Source organism: Staurois parvus, unplaced genomic scaffold, assembly GCF_062004578.1.
Source record: "Staurois parvus isolate SC_StPar_1 unplaced genomic scaffold, SC_StPar_1.0 ptg000500l, whole genome shotgun sequence".
NCBI lineage: Eukaryota > Metazoa > Chordata > Amphibia > Anura > Ranidae > Staurois > Staurois parvus.
In genome coordinates, this window is record NW_028318296.1 from 182,606 (window position 1) to 200,211 (window position 17,606).

A 17,606-nucleotide genomic window follows, 5' to 3' on the forward strand; every position below is an offset into this window, starting at 1 on the left:
TGTCCTGTGATATCTTTCCTGAAGCTAACTGCTGGTCAAAAACTGATGCCTTCACAAGCATACATAAAATGGCTGCAGGAAGTGACCAGAACCAAGGCTTGTTTAAAACCACGCCCAGCAGTTGAAAAACTTTACTAGCAAGAGCAGAGGCATGCAGCATGCAAATTCTGGCCAGCAGATGGCAGCAAACAGATCAACACATAGAAACAAACATGGTGAAATAAGAATTGGTAATACAATGCAATGATCAGTTAAATAACAAATATGAGGAGAACAGCACAACGTGGTGTTGTGACCACACCTCCTGGAATTCTCAAAAGCCAGGACCCATGTTAGTGCATGTTATGTTTTTTGGTATTTGTTTTTGCTCTTATTATATATGGCTTAGCGGTGGTCCATGAAGTGACTTTACATTTTTATGAAATGTCCCTTTTATGTGAGAAACACATAGGTCGTCAATGCTGACTTTTAATTCTGCAAATAGTAATTGTCTGGCTGCTATGCCTGTCATCAACACTTGGATTCATTGACTTGGCACAAGTATGCAGATAAAATCTTCTGACATTCCTGATATGCATATTTGCTTTTGGTCCGTGACTCAGAGATTGAAGAGAGTATCAGCATGACAGTCAGGCATCTAGCATTTTCATAAAGAGTTCAGTAATGTCAGACATCACAGAGCTCTTGGGAAAAATTCACTTGCAAATGTACCCTGGACACAAGTAGTCTGCGTTCAGGGCCAATCACTCGTACTGTATGTGACGACTGCTTGAGTGATTATGTATTAGTGGGCACGATTAGGTGTGAGAACCAGTAGCCTCCCAGTGCTTTCAATGGCGCTGCCTACTCCCCACTAATCTCAGGATCGCCTGTTGGAGTTCTCGCAGTTGATCGCAGACAGAGTGCATTTGCAAGTATGAGTGCACCCTTAGGGAAATAGCTGCTGTTGGCCAGTGAAGGATGTACTGTGAGCATACTTTGGAAGCTGAGTGAAAGCAGCTTTTACTGCCTTCTTCAATCTTAGAACAATATTAGGATTATTATATGTTAACCTTTGTGAATATACACTGCTGAAAAAAATTAAAGGAACTCTCTGAAAACACATCAGGTCTCAATGGGGAAAATATCATGCTGGATTTCTATATTGACATGGACTGGGTAATGTGTTAGGAATGTAAAGATGCTCCATTGTTTGATGTAAATGAAAATTATCAACATAGAGAGGAGACACCCAGAAAATCAAAGTGAAAAAACTACTACTCAGTAGTTTGTCAGGCATGCATACAAGCACATGTAGGCCATACAATGCTGAGACATGCTCGTAATGAGACGACAGATGGATTCCTGGGATGGAGACCAGGGCATCACTGAGCTCCTGGACTGTCTGAGGTGCAAGCTGGCGGCGTTGGATGGACCGAAACATGGTAGTTAGGGTGCCATTTTATAGCCTGTAGAGGTCTGTGCATCCCTTCATGGATATACCTTCCCAGAACATCACTGACCCACTACAAAAACGGTCATGCTGAACGATGTTACAGGCAACATAATGTTCTCCATGGCTTCTCCAGATCCTTTCTCATCTTTCACATGTGCTCAGGGTGAACCTGCTCTCATCTGTGAAAAGCACAGGGCGCCAGTGGCGGTCCTGACAATTCTGGTGTTGAGTGGTAAATGCCAGTCAAGCTCTATGGTGCCAGGCAGTGAGCACAGGGCCCACTAGAGGACATTGGGCCCTCACACCACCCTCATGAAGTCTGTTTCTGATTATTTTGTCAGAGACATTCACACCAGTGGCCTGCTAGCGATAATTTTTTAGGGTTCTGGCGGAGCTCATCCTGTTCCTCCTTGCACAAAGAAGCAGATACCGGTCCTGCTGATGGGTTAAGGACCTTCTACAACCCTGTCCAGCTCTCCTAGAGTGCCTGTCTCCTGGAATCTCCTCCATGCTCTTGAGATTGCGCTGGGAGACACAGCAAACCTTCTGGCAATGGCACGTATTGATGTGCCATCCTGGAGGAGTTGGACTACCTGTGCAACCTCTGTAGGGTCCAGGTATTGCCTCACGCTACCAGTAGTGACACTGACCATAGCCAAATGCAAAACTAGTAAACAGTCAGAAAAGATGAGTAGGAAAAAAATGTCAGTGGCCTTCTCCTGTAAAACCATTCCTGTTTTGGGGGTAGTCTCACTGTTGCTCATCCAGTGCACCTGCTGTTAATTTCATTAACACCAAAGCAGCTGAAACTGATTTACAACCCCCTCTGCTACTTAATTAACCAGATCAAGATCCCAGGAGTAATTAAAAAGTGTTCCTTTAAGTTTTTTGAGCAGTATATTTTGTTTTAAACATTACTTAGTGCTGTATGTTATTGTGTTCCTTTCCCGGTGGATACGTTATCAACCTGGAAGAAGGAAATCCAGCCCCAACCGTGAATAAGAGTTTGACAAAATTCAATTTTGAAAAATTCTTGTCTGAGCTAAATGGTTTCTGTCTCATAAGTGATTTTGTCTGGGGTACAAACACAATTGGCCTTTTCATGATGAACAAAGTCCTGTGGGCTAAAAGTGCACAACATGAAGCATACCACAGTATGTGTGATGACTTCTATCAACTCCACTATATATTTATAATATTCAAATTAAAATACCTTTTCACCTCCCAGGGTCCCAGGGCTGCTGTTAGAAATCACAGGACATCTCCTCAAAAATATCAAACTCATATTTTTACTAAAATGATTATTAGTGGACACAAACACAACATAACTTATGAAATTCCTGCTAAATCTAAAAGATAAAACTGTATTGAAGTAAAAACAAAAGCTCTGTGTATAATTGAGATCTTGGGGTTCCTTCACATGGGCGCTGTAGCATGTCCAGTGTGAATCAGTTGATTGTGTGGCTAGAGCTGTGTGCAGGAAGCCAATGTTACGCTATGGGTTTGGACACAACCTGATTTTGAATGTAGCACTACCCCCATGAGGGTTACTTGAGTTACAAGTTAACAGCGCTCCGGCTTCCCTTTTTCCACCTGGCAACAGGCAACTATGTCAGACGGTTCCATTCCTTCCTCTTGGGTTTCATAGACTTAAAAAACAGCGATATCCCGGATGAGCCCCCACATGTAGCACTACCCTCATGAGCATTACTTGAGTAATAAGTTTGGGATCCCTGGCAATCTGAACCCCCTGTTGGAGTCCACCCTCTGCTGACACCAATGTACTCTGCTAACCCAGATAATTCGCACCTGCAAAATGGACTCACACACAGAGTAGTATAAACCAATGTAAAGTTTATATTGAATTGCAGGGTAACTGAGTCAAGAATAACAGAATAGCATTTGACTTGATAATAACTCTGGTGAAGGTCAGCAACTATGACCCAATGTATATCAACATACACAATAAATAACAGTATTTACCCTCCAGGGGACCACCCACAGTACATATACTGCGGCAAAGTTGCCCCTGTGCGCAGGATCACGTCATCCTGTTTACTTGGTAGGGGGCGCATGACCGTCCTTCCCACAGCACCGATCATGGCTCTCTCTTAAGCAGAAAGCCTAAGTAAAATCTCCTAACAGTTCTCCTATCAAGCAGGGGAACCAACTGTAATCTTCTTATCCTAGCACCTATCTAGGAGGGTGCTACATACTATTTAAATGTCATTTTTCTTGGAGTTGGGCTTTAGTTATAAAGATTTTGAACTATAGACTGTAGATGTGATGTGTACATAGATGTGCAAAGGTTCTGGCAAAAGTGTGAATTTTCTTGAAACCTTCTGTAATTTCCAGATTTCTCCAAATTATATCTGAAAAAAATACCTGACACCGTCAATAAAGACAAGAGAAAAAATCTCCTCTCTGAAATAGATGGGATGAAAAAGAAAATCATGATGTATAAGCTGCGTAAGTGTTTTCTTTTAATATATATGTTTACAGCTGCACAATCTGCACACATGATACATCTGTTAGGACATATAAGTTTGTGGGGGACATTCACATGAATTCAAAATATTTAAATTCAAGATATTCAAAATATCCATCATCCTTGGAGACTTTAACATCCCTATCAACATCAATAAGCCCGCTACTTCCCAACTTCTCCACTTAACCTCTTCTTTTGCACTCACACAGTGTATACAGTCCACCACCCACTCTGACGGGAACAACCTGGACCTTGTCTTCTCTCATCTCTGCACTCCCCACAACCTCACAAACACCCTCTTTCCTCTCTCTGATCACAACCTCATTACCTTCTCCATCTCTTTGTCACCTATCCCCCCAAACGTCAAGCTATCACTAGCAGAAACCTCCGCAACTTGAACTCTGCTCTCTTCCACTCTGCAGCTGACCAACTTTACGACAGTATCCTTCCCCTGTCCTGCCCTGACCTGGCCACTACTGTTTATAACAACTCGCTATCAGCCGCCCTAGACTTGCTAGCACCCCCAACAACACAAAGCATTAGACCCCAACTGCTACAACACTGGCAGACTGACCATACCAAAAATCTCAAACTACGCAGTCGTGCGCTGGAGCAACTATGGAGCAAAACCAGATCCCAACAAGCATTCACACGATATAAATCTGCCTTCCTAACCTACACTTCCTCCCTTCATGCTGCCAAGCAAGCCTACTTTGTTACCCTCATTAATACCTTCTCCTCCAGTCCTCGTCGTCTCTTCTATACTTTTAACTCTCTATTCTCTCCACCCCCACCTCCACCCAGTACCTCACTCACCGCCCATGAGATTGCTAACCACTTCAAAAACATGATCGACGCAATTCATAGGGACATCGCCACTGCTCAGACTTCCACCCCACCTAGCATCCCTCACACTAAAACCCCCTCAACACTCCACTCCTTTGACCTCGCCACTGCCCAGACTCCCACCCCACCTAGCATTCCTCACACTAAAACCCCCTCGACACTCCACTCCTTCGACCTTGCTACCACTGAAGAGGTTGCTAAGGTCTTCTCTGAAGCCCGCCTCACCACCTGCCCCCTTGACCCTGTCCCCTCACAACTCCTACGATCACCCTCTTCCTCCATTCTACGCTCCCTCACTCACATCTATAATCTTTCCCTCTCTTCTGGCACATTCCCCTCCCCTCTAAAGCACGTGCACATCACTCCCATACTTAAAAAACCCTCCCTGGATCCCTCCGACCTGAACAACCTTAGTCCCATCTCCCTGCTGCCATTTACAGCCAAACTCCTAGAGTGTTTAAACTATAATCGCCTGAGTTCCCACCTCACCGACAACAACCTCCTTGATCCCCTACAGTCTGGCTTCCGGCCCCTGCACTCCACCGAAACTGCCCTACTCAAACTCACCAATGACCTGCTAACTGCCAAAGCTAATGGCCACTATTCAGTGCTCCTACATGTCAACCTCTCTGCGGCTTTTGACACGGTTGACCATCCCCTCCTCAAAAAACTACACTCTCTTGGCCTCAGAGACTCCGTCCTCTCCTGGCTCTCTTCCTATCTATCACAGCACTCCTTCAGTGTTACCTATAAAGCTGCCACTTCCTCTTCACTCCCCCTCTCTGTTGGGGTCCCTCAAAGTTCTGTCCTCGGGCCCCTTCTCTTCTCCATCTACACCTCCTCCCTTGGCCAATTGATACACTCTCACGGCTTCAACTACCATCTCTATGCCAACGACACGCAAATCTATCTCTCTAACCCTCACCTCACCTCTTTAGTCTCCGCCGGTATCACAAGCCTACTGAGCGACATATCGGATTGGATGTCACTCCACTTCCTAAAACTAAATCTTTCCAAAACTGAGCTCCTAGTTTTCCCCCCAGCCCACGACCCCCACCCCCCCGACTTCTCCATCAAGACCAACAATACCACCATCAGCCCCACCCCTCAAGCCAGAGCACTAGGTGTCATCCTAGACTCCAATCTGTCCTTCCAGCCCCAGGTCCAGTCGCTGACAAACTCATGTAGACTTCACCTCCGCAACATCTCCAAAATACGTTCGCTCCTAACCCCGGAAACCACTAAGCAACTCATTCACTCCCTTATTATATCACGACTTGACTACTGTAACTCCCTTCTCATCGGCTTACCTCACCGCAGGCTATCCTCGCTTCAGTCTATCTTGAATGCTGCGGCCAGACTCATCCACCTTACTAACCGCTCCGTATCCGCCACCCCCTCTGCCAATCCCTCCACTGGCTCCCGATTGCCCAACGGATAAAATTCAAAATGCTAACATTGACGTATAAAGCTGTTCATAATACTGCCCCAAACTACGTCTGTCAGGGATCGCGGAGGCTCCTCTTCCAGCGCACGCGCACTAGCGGCGGCTCACGCCGGGACACAAGCACCAGGTCCCGGCGGGCCGCAGCTGACAGGACGCCGTGCATGCGCAGTAGGAGCCGCGGGCGCACCTCGGGTGGCCAATGACAGCCCGGGGGCGCGTCCTGGACGGCCAATGACAGTGCAGGGCGCAATATTTAAAGATGCCCTGCACTGTCACAAATTGCCGCAAGGTCTATCTGTGATCCTGAGTTCCTGTACCTGCATAGTGACCCTGATTGCTCTGACTACGCTGCCTTCTCCTGTGCTTTGACCCGGATTGTCCTGACTACGCTGCTTTCTCCTGTGTTTGACCCGGATTGTCCTGACTACTCTGCCTTCTCCTCTCCTGATCCCCGACTTGTTTGACCAATCTGCGGACTGACTTATCCTGCTGACCCTGTGTGTGACCTGACTACTCTTTGCCTGCCGATTGGGTACCTTGCTTACCCCACGGGACCGCTGCTCGTGACCCATCCTGCTAGGTCCCGCCGTCCTCCTCACATCTGGCTCTCCCGGTACCTATACATCCCCGGAGGTTCCCTCTGCCACTGGTGGGCCTGCTCAGAGGTCGTGACCTGGCCCTGGTCTGTTACAAGTCCATCCCCACCATCAGGGGCCCTGGTGAAAGCACAGACCGGGACTTAGATTCCACGCTTTGGGTAGGTCTGTCCAGTGGGCCGCCGGAGGCACCACCTGGTGGATTATAACAACGTCACTGATCTGGTATGCAAATACCACCCAAAACGTACTCTCCGCTCCTCACAAGACCTCCTACTCTCTAGTTCCCTGGTCTCCTCCTCCCATGCCCGTCTCCAGGACTTCACCACGGCTTCCCTCATCCTCTGGAACTTCCTATCTATCAGACTATCACCTACTCTCCTCACCTTTAGGCGCACCCTGAAAACCTATCTCTTCAGGGAAGCCTACTCTGCCCTCAGCTAATTACGGAACTCCTCCACTTTTCCTACCACTCCATCCCCCACAGCTATTTCCTCCTGTACCACTATCCCCTCCCTCCTAGATTGTAAGCTCCAAGGAGCAGGGCCTTCGAACCCCTCGTGTATTGAAGCGTATTGTTACTGTATTGTCTCCCATTATAATGTACAGCGCTGAGCAAACTGTTGGCGCTATATACATCCTGTATAATAATAATAAAAAAAATACTGGTAATGACACCATTCTGGTAGTAGTTTCCTTAAGAACTACCTGCGCCTAGCTCAGAGAAGCATTTGCACCAGTGATTGCAACATTATCCACACGTGTTCCAAATTCTCCCAGCTCCAACTACCACCATATATACTGCGAGCAGGCAGCACATCCAGGCCTCGTTCTGCTGGGTAACTTGATTGACATCTGTACTTGGAAGTGAAGTGGGAGCCGTGGCCCTGCTGTTAATAGAAATTGCAATGTTTCCTTTGTTAATGTAAACGCATTTTTAACCACTAGGGGCGCCCGCAGTACATATACTGCTACAAGGTGGCCCCTGTGCGCAGGATCACGTATAAAAATGTGGTCCTGCATTTCGGGGTAGGGGGCGCGTGCAAGGTGTACGACCGCCCTACCCATGGCACCAGTCACGGCCGCGGGTGTCAGTAACCAGGTCCCGGCCGGTGAATATTCGCCGGAGCCCGGCAATTGCCAGAAAACACGGATAGGGAGGAAGGCTGCATTGTTTTCAATGGAGTTCCCCTCCCTCTCAGTTTTCAGCACACTGTTTTGGATTGCTGGTCACAGCCTTCCGGATCAGTGTGTAACAGTGAAGTTCACCCCCCCCCGCCCCCTAGTAAAACACTCCCCTCACACAGTAAACCCTTTGATTGCCTATTAATGTTAACCCCTTTTTCCCCAGTGTCAGTGGGGTTTTTTGCACTAATAACTGTATTGTTATCACTGCGGATGTCAGTGACCCCCAAGTCAGTTCCCCCCAGTGTCAAAATGTCTGTCGCAGTCCCGCCATAAGTCGCTGATCGCCGCTATTATTAGTATAAAAAAAAATTAAAAATCCAGTATCTATACTGCCATTTGTGCACGCTATAACTTTCACGTAAACCCATTAATTTACATGTGTTGGGATTTTTTTTAGCAAAGACATGTCGCAGAATACATTTTGGCCTAAATTCATGGCGAAATTTGATTTTTAAATTTTTTTACTGGACTTGTTTTATAGCAAAAAGTCCAAAATATTGTTTTTTTTTCTCAAAATTGTCGGGATTTTTTTATAGCGCAAAAAAATAAAAAACACACACAGGCGATCAAATACCACCAAAAGAAAGCTCAATTCGTGTTGAAAAAAGGAAGTAAATTTCATTTTGGTGCAGCGGTGCATGACCACGCAATTGTCAGTTGAAGTAAGACAGCGCTGTAACACAAACCGCTTCTGTAACCACTTCCTGACCACCGTATAGCAGAAATACAGCTGCAGGGTGGAACAGGTGCGCAAAATCACATATATACGTGATTCGCGCTCCCGTGGTTTTCACGCCCCTACCAGATGGAGTCAGATTGCCCGCTAGTACACCAGTAATCAGTTAACCCCTTGATTGCCAGGAACACACTCAAACACAATAAATCTGCATTGCTAGTATAGTGTCTGAACGGATCAATATCAGATCAGCACTATACCAGCATTCACATTAGTATAATGTCCCCAAAAATGCAGCATTAGCGGGATCAGCCCCGGCACCTGCCAGCACCTGCGTTTAGCCCCTACGCTTACCCCCCCTTCTCCCCCAGCAAGTGCAGTGTCAGTAGGTCACTGTCACTTGATACATTCCACACAAAACCGCAGTGTTCGCAGAATCAGGCCTGATCTCTGTTAGTACTTGCTGGTAAATTTTGATGACTCTCAAATGCAGCAGAGTGCCAGTACTAGTGCTCGCTACCTTTTGGTGAACTGGTGAGCACCAGCAGTCTAGTACATCCTGGTCTTTCACATACCTCATGGGCATTACTAAAAAAATGAATTATAGTTGTATTGGTCCACAGACCCGATTCATCATATGCCCGTGTTTTCTGCTGCCATAGTCATTCATAGATATGAAAGTATAATGTGTTTTATGCATTTCAATGGCAATACACTCTGTCATCCTCGGGGTGACCCTGAATTTGACCGGCTCCACAAAATTCTGCCCCTCGCAAATCACCTTAACCAAACATTTGCAGATGTCTCTACTCCCCAGCAAAACATCTGCGTTGATGAGTCCCTCATTAATGTTTTTCTGGCCGCCTCGCATTCAAACAATTTCTCCCCAGCAAGCATGCCAGATATGGGGTCAAGATGTAGAAGACCTGTGAGAGGGCAACAGGCTATACATAGAAGTTTCGGATTTACTTGGGAGCCCCCTGGATGCCCAGACTACATGGGGAGAAGTGGCAAGATAGTTTGGGATTTGGTGTCATCCTTTTTCCATATGGGGTACCACTTATATGTCGACAATTTTTATTCAATCGTGCCTCTATTTAGACCTTTGTACAATCGAGGAACTGGCACATGTGGCACCGTGTGACCTAATGTGTGCCCACCATTAGAAGTGGGTGGATACAGGGCAGTATATTCTAATGGTGGGCATACCACACACTTTTTCTGGCATAGATTTCTCCTCTTTTTTTTCATTCAGCCCACAGGCTGCATACAAAAAGAAAAAAAAACATTGCATATATACCCAACAAGGATCAGTGATGTACTGGTACATCCCTGGACTTTGAATGGTTATACCAGGATGATGCCTACAGCGGTAACTTTTTTTTTAGCCGCCGAGAGACCAGAATGGTGCCAATCATCTCTATAGTTTAAGAAATCGGAAGCTACAAGCATTTCATCACTTCAGTTTCGCAGGATATAAACAGCGTCATTTGTAAATTGAGAAAGCATCTGATCACACCGATCTTGGTTTGATTAGATAATGTAAGGGCAGAGGAGAGATCTAGAGTCTGATAGACCCCAGATTTCTCAAAATAGAATATATGACAATGCCCATTGAAGTTATAGGGGTTATTTGCATTCCCTGTGATAGCATTAAACATGATAAAAAAAAATGAACACGGACAGTGTACAAATAATAAAACAAAATAACTTAAAAAAAAAACCTTGCACCCCCCCCCCCCATGCGCACACACCTGCGCGAGTGTTGACCCTGTGCCAGTATGTAAACAGCGGTTGCACCATGCATGTGAGGTATCGCCATGAACATCAGATCAAGGGCAGTAATTCTAACACTAGACCTCCTCTGTAAATCTAAAATAGTAGCTTGTAAAGGCTTTTAAACTATGCCTATGGATATTAAAAACGTATGCAGTTTGTCTCCATTGCACGGGACATGCGCAGTTTTAAATTATGTCATGTCTGGTATATAATTACTCGGCATACCATCTTCTTTTATATTTTACTGCACAATTGGCCAATATATTGTGTTTTTGTGCATTAAAAGTAAAAAAAGTGTTTTTTTTTATTTGCTTTTGAAAAATTGCTGCGTGAGTATTATGTGACATTAAAAATTGTAGCACCCACCATTTTATTCACTAGGGTGTCTGCTTTAAAAAATATATAATGTTTGGGGGTTTAAATTAATTTCCTAGCAAAAAAATACTAATTTTGTTTATGTGACCAAAAAATTTCAGAAAAGGCTTGATCTTCAAATGATTAGAAGAGTGATGTGTGGTATAAACATCTAATGCTGGGCATAAAATGCCCCCACCCCCCAAAATGACCCCTTTTTGAAAAGTAGACACCCCAAACTATTTGCTGAGAGGCATGTTGAATCAATAGAATAATTTATTTATTTTTTACCACATGTGAGAGACGTTTTGGCAGTCTAGCCAAGTACAGGACCCCAAAATCCAATAAGCACCTTCAGGCTTTTAAAGGGCATTATTTCCTCATTACACTTCCTGACTACCTATCACAGTTTCAGAGGCCCTGAAATGCCAGGATAGCACCAAACCCCCCCAAATGATCCCTTTTTGGAAAGTAGACACCCCAAGGAATTTGATAAGAAGCATGGTAAGTATTTTGCAGATCTCGTTTGTGGCCACAAGTTTTTGGAAAATGAAGAAAAAAAACAAAAACACATTTTTTCTTCTCTTTTTTTACATTTCAAAACCTTGTGAGAAAAAATGAAATCTGCAAAATACTCACCATGCCCCTTTTTAAATTCCTTGGGGTGTCTACTTTCCAAAAGTTGACCATTTGGGGGGGTTTGGTGCTATCCTGACATTTTAGGGCCTCCGAAACTGTGATAGGTAATGAGAAAGTGAAATGAGGAAGTTACGCACCTTCTGGGTTTCAAAGTGGTCATTGGCTTTCAGGCTCCTGTATGTGGCTAGGCTCCCAAATCGTCTCACACACGTGGTATCCCCATACTCAGTAGAACTAGCAGAATGTATATTGGGGTGTAATTCCACATATACCCATGGCTTGTGTGAGAAACAAATCATTTAAATGACAACTTTGTGTAAAAAAAATAAATTTTTTTTTTCATTTTCCAGAAACTTGTTGAAAAAAAAAAATCTTCCATGGACTCAATATGCCTCTCAGTAGATAGCTTAGGGTATCTACTTCCTGAAAAGGGGTCATTTGGGGGTGTTTGTACTGTACTCATATTTTAGCACCTCCAGAAATGTGATAAGTAGTCAGAAAGTAAAAGCTGTGTAAATTCCATTATCTATACCATAGTATGTAGATGCTATAACTTATACACAAACCAATCAATATACATTTATTGGGATTTTTTTTTAAACAAAAACTTGTAGCAGAATACATTTTGGCCTAAATTTATGATGCCATTTTTTTGGGGGGGGATATTTTTTATGACCGAAATGAGAAAATATTGTTTTTTTTTTTTCATTTTTCTAAATATTTTTTGTTTCACAGCAGCAAAAATAAAAAGCACACAGGTGATCAAATACCACCAAAAGAAAGCTCTATTTATGTGAAAAAAAAGGACGTAAAGTTTATTTATGTACCGTATTGCATGACCGCGCAATTGTCCGTTAAACTAGTGCAGCGCTGTATAGCAAAACAATGTTGTAAATTGCAGTATCTATACCAGGGCCGGATCTAGCCTGTCTGATCTGGGGGTGCAGTAAAAAAAGTCAGGAGGGCATAATGTCTACACACTAACATTTTCTCCTCTCCTCTCTTAGCTCCCTACAACTCCACGTGGCTGCAATGAGAAGCACATGTACTGTATTAGGCCAGCGCTTTTCAACCTTCAATCCCAGCTGAGGAAAGCTGAGAGTGAGCAGAAAATAAGTCCAGCAGTGCATGTAGCACACCATTGCAATTGGTTGTCATGGTCAGGTTGTGCCTAACAGTGGCAATGGCTTAACACCCCGGTCACATCAAAGTGGATTTTGAAATCGTGCGACTTAAAGTGAAGTTGCACTATTTCAAAATCGGGTGACATGCCGATTTTAGTTGCAATTTGCAAGAAATCTGACACAGATGTCTATGCAAATTGCAACAAAAGTAGTAGATGTACTACTGACCAAGTCGGAAACCACACCGATATGACCGCTCTAATAGTGGATAATAGGGTGCGACTTGGTATACGATTTGCAAGTCGATGTGACCGGGCTGTAAAGCGGGATAAAAAGAACCTGAGCCTAGTCCCAGTATACAGTACACTCTACACATATGCCATTGTAGTCCTTGTACCCACAAAATACTTCGAATTTATATGCCACAAGTGACAGTCTTACAGTAAAAACAAACCACAGGACAAAGGATTATTTAAAAAAAAAAACTTCCTTTATATTGGCTTTTGTGCACACAAAAATTTATAATTTTTGTCTCACTGATCTTAACCCCTTCCCGCCGGCGCCTCCCGGCCCTTTAAGAGTTCCAGAAGCCGGGACAGGTGGGACGGGGTTTAGGGATCATGTGACCGCCGTGACGCGTCGTCAAGGCGGTCACATGATCTGGAAAGGTCCCGATCGAAAGAGCAGACTGGGACCTTTCCGTGAGTACCGGACATGTGTGCTGGGAGCGCGCAGGGCGCACGCTCTCAGCACATATGTTTTTTGTTAATTGCACGCAAATGTGCGGCCGCTCGGCGTCTAGGCCCAGACGCCAGGAGGTCGCACATTTGTGTGCAGCCGGCGTAAAGGGGTTAAAGATTTTCATTAAAGCCAACAACTGTTGAGATAATGAACACCTTGGTCAGGCCTATGTCATGTACAATATATACCGTATGTTTAGCTCCATAAGACGCACCTAGATTTTAGAGGAGGAAAACAAGAAAAATAATATTCTGAACCAATGGACTGCAGACAAGACAGGAGATGACAAGAGACTGCAGACACAGTACAGGAGATGACCAGAGACTGCGGACACAGTACAGGAGATGACCAGAGACTGCAGACACAGTACAGGAGATGACCAGAGACTGCGGACACAGTACAGGAGATGACCAGAGACTGCGGACACAGTACAGGAGATGACCAGAGACTGCGGACACAGTACAGGAGATGACCAGAGACTGCGGACACAGTACAGGAGATGACCAGAGACTGCAGACACAGTACAGGAGATGACCAGAGACTGCGGACACAGTACAGGAGATGACCAGAGACTGCGGACACAGTACAGGGGATGACCAGAGACTGCGGACACAGTACAGGAGATGACCAGAGACTGTGGACACAGTACAGGAGATGACCAGAGACTGCGGACACAGTACAGGGGAAGACCAGAGACTGCGGACACAGTACAGGAGATGACCAGAGACTGCGGACACAGTACAGGGGATGACCAGAGACTGCGGACACAGTACAGGAGATGACCACAGACTGCGGACACAGTACAGGAGATGACCAGAGACTGCGGACACAGTACAGGAGATGACCAGAGACTGCGGACACAGTACAGGAGATGACCAGAAACCGCGGACACAGTACAGGAGATGACCAGAGACTGCGGACACAGTACAGGAGATGACCAGAGACCGCGGACACAGTACAGGGGATGACTAGAGACCGCGGACACAGCACAGGAGATGACCAGAAACCGCGGACACAGTACAGGAGATGACCAGAGACTGCGGACACAGTACAGGAGATGACCAGAGACTGCGGACACTGTACAGGAGATGACCAGAGACTGCGGACACAGTACAGGAGATGACCAGAGACTGCGGACACAGTACAGGGGATGACCAGAGACTGCGGACACAGTACAGGAGATGACCAGAGACTGCGGACACAGTACAGGAGATGACCAGAGACTGCGGACACAGTACAGGGGATGACCAGAGACTGCGGACACAGTACAGGGGATGACCAGAGACTGCAGACAGTACAGGAAATGACCAGAGACTGCAGACACAGTACAGGAGATGACCAGAGACTGCGGACACAGTACAGGGGATGACCAGAGACTGCGGACACAGTACAGGAGATGACCAGAGACTGCGGACACAGTACAGGGGATGACCAGAGACTGCGGACACAGTACAGGAGATGACCAGAGACTGCGGACACAGTACAGGGGATGACCAGAGACTGCGGACACAGTACAGGAGATGACCAGAGACTGCGGACACAGTACAGGGGATGACCAGAGACTGCGGACACAGTACAGGAGATGACCAGAGACTGCGGACACAGTACAGGAGATGACCAGAGACTGCGGACACAGTACAGGGGATGACCAGAGACTGCGGACACAGTACAGGGGATGACCAGAGACTGCGGACAGTACAGGAGATGACCAGAGACTGCGGACACAGTACAGGAGATGACCAGAGACTGCGGACACAGTACAGGGGATGACCAGAGACTGCGGACACAGTACAGGAGATGACCAGAGACTGTAGACCTTTGAGGAGCAGGGGGGAGGGGGCGGCGGTTACCCAAATTTAATACCCACTTCCACAGCGTTGCCCCCCCCCCGCCCGTAGTCTTGTGGGACACGTGACAGGTCCCAGAAGACTGCCGGACCATTCGTGCATGCACAGTGGGCACCCGGCTGTGAAGGGAGGGAGAGAGAGGAGACATATGGAGAAATGGGTGAAGGGAGAGAGAGATGGGGGGGAGAGGTAAGAGAGAGATGAGGCAAGGGGTGACAGGGAGGGGAAAAAAGAGGGGGTAGAGAGGGGGAAGGAGAGAGAGGGGGTTAGAGGGAGGAGGGAAAGAGGGTGGCAGAGCAAGGGGAGGGATTGACAATGGGGAAAAAATGAAAGAGACGGGGGAAGAGAAAGGTGGGGGGAGAGAGAATGAGCAGAGGGATGTACAGAGATCATTTCTGGTGGTATCTATGCAGTGGTTATTCCTTTCATAGGACTCCACAATTCTGCTTTTTTCCCCCATTCTGGACTCGTTCACATGTGTGGTTGGGTTGGTAAAACCATGTGTTGAGCCATGGTTTTTCTGCTCCCCCTTTAGGGTATATTCACACCAGATGCAGTGTGACTGTGTTGGGCGGCTATTCCAGCTCAGTCCCACCACATGAAAAGCCAAAATACCTTGTCTCTGTAATGTCTAATTCAGTGTTTTGTTGGCTGACAAGCAGCTGGGAGCGGACGGATGCTGCAGCTGGGAGCGGACAGATGCTGCAGCTGGGAGGGGACGGATGCTGCAGCTGGGAGCGGACGGATTCTGCAGCTGGGAGCGGACGGATTCGGCAGCTGGGAGCGGACGGATTCTGCAGCTGGGAGCGGACGGATGCTGCAGCTGGGAGCGGACGGATGCTGCTGCTGGGAGCGGACGGATGCTGCTGCTGGGAGCGGACGGATGCTGCAGCTGGGAGCGGGCGGATGCTGCTGCTGGGAGCGGGCGGATGCTGCAGCTGGGAGCGGACGGATGCTGCAGCTGGGAGCGGGCGGATGCTGCAGCTGGGAGCGGGCGGATGCTGCAGCTGGGAGCGGGCGGATGCTGCAGCCGTTATGCTCTGCACTACAACCTCCCCACAATTGCATGCATTTCATGTGGTGGGGTGGTGCAGCATTTAGGGGGTTCAAACAAATGTCAAATTCCTCTGAAGAGTAATCTGTGAGTGGATTGATTTTCAGAGGCGCAACAGTCTTTTTTTAATCAGAAGAGCAGAGGGAGGGACATCTGAAAATGGCAACAAATGTCAAGGGGGAGGGGAAGGGGCAGTATGTCTGCACTTACCAACTACTCCCTCAGGCAGCCAGGATATAAAGTACTTCCTGCACTCTTTATGTAATCCAACTTGGAGTCTACATATACACAGCAAGCCCTGTCAGTGCTGTGTGAGGGGTGGAGTTGAGTATAGGCAGGGCAGACACAGCAGGGATGGGATGGGGGCGGGACAGACACAGCAGGGATGGGGGCGGGGCAGACACAGCAGGGATGGGATAGGGGCGGGGCAGACACAGCAGGGATAGGATGGGGGGGCGGGGCAGACACATCAGGGATAGGTTGGGGGGCGGGGCAGACACATCAGGGATAGGATGGGGGCGGAGCAGACACAGCAGGGATAGGATGGGGGGAGGGGCAGACACAGCAGGGATAGGATGGGGGCGGGGCAGACACTGCAGGGATAGGATGGGGGCGGGGCAGACACTGCAGGGATAGGATGGGGGCGGGGCAGACACTGCAGGGATAGGATGGGGCAGACACTGCAGGGATAGGATGGGGCAAACACAGTAGGGATAGGATGGGGGGGCGGGGAAGACACTACAGGGATAGGATGGGGGGGTGGGGCAGACACTGCAGGGATAGGATGGGGGGGGGGCAGACACTGCAGGGATAGGATGGGGGGGCGGGGAAGACACTACAGGGATAGGATGGGGGGCGGGGCAGACACTGCAGGGATAGGATGGGGGGGTGGGAAAGACACTGCAGGGATAGGATGGGGGGCAGGGCAGATTCAGCAGGGATAGGATGGGGGGCGGGGCAGACACAGCAAGGATGGGGGCGGGGCAGACACAGCAGGGATAGGATGGGGGCGGGGCAGATTCAGCAGGGATAGGATGGGGGCGGGGCAGATTCAGCTTGCTCCATTCCATGCATCCAGCACACTGTACTGAGCACTGCTGATCCTGTGTCTCTCTATCTCGCTGACAGAACTGGTGAGAGTGATACATTGAGTAACAGGATTGGCAGTGCACCCCCCTCCCCCTCCCAGCCTGAAACTCCGGCCGTGACAAAGATGCTGCTGCACTGCTGACAAGCTATGGATTTCTCTGTGTGTGAGAGGGCACAGTGCGCCCCACACACAATGATGTGTCACTGATCCTGGGGGGGGCACCACTGAAATATGGGGAGGCAAAGCCCACCCCAGCACCCCCCTAGATCTGGCAATGATCTATACCATAGTTTGTAGATGCT

At 47.5% G+C, this 17,606-nt stretch overlaps 1 protein-coding gene across 2 annotated transcripts in view; it reads left to right on the forward strand.

Annotated features, from left to right (window-relative positions):
• Positions 1-17,606, forward strand: part of LOC149452041 (uncharacterized) — an 860,283-nt gene that overhangs the window by 84,721 nt on the left and 757,956 nt on the right. Inside the window, exon 1 of one of the 2 annotated variants that reach the window (XM_089689853.1) lies at positions 3,803-3,904. The exons of the other annotated variant lie outside the window; for it this stretch is intronic. Coding sequence (XP_089545979.1) covers positions 3,874-3,904 — 31 coding nt within the window. The 5' untranslated portion in view covers positions 3,803-3,873. Of the gene's footprint in view, positions 1-3,802; positions 3,905-17,606 lie in introns of those variants that run through there. 2 annotated transcript variants of the gene reach the window in all.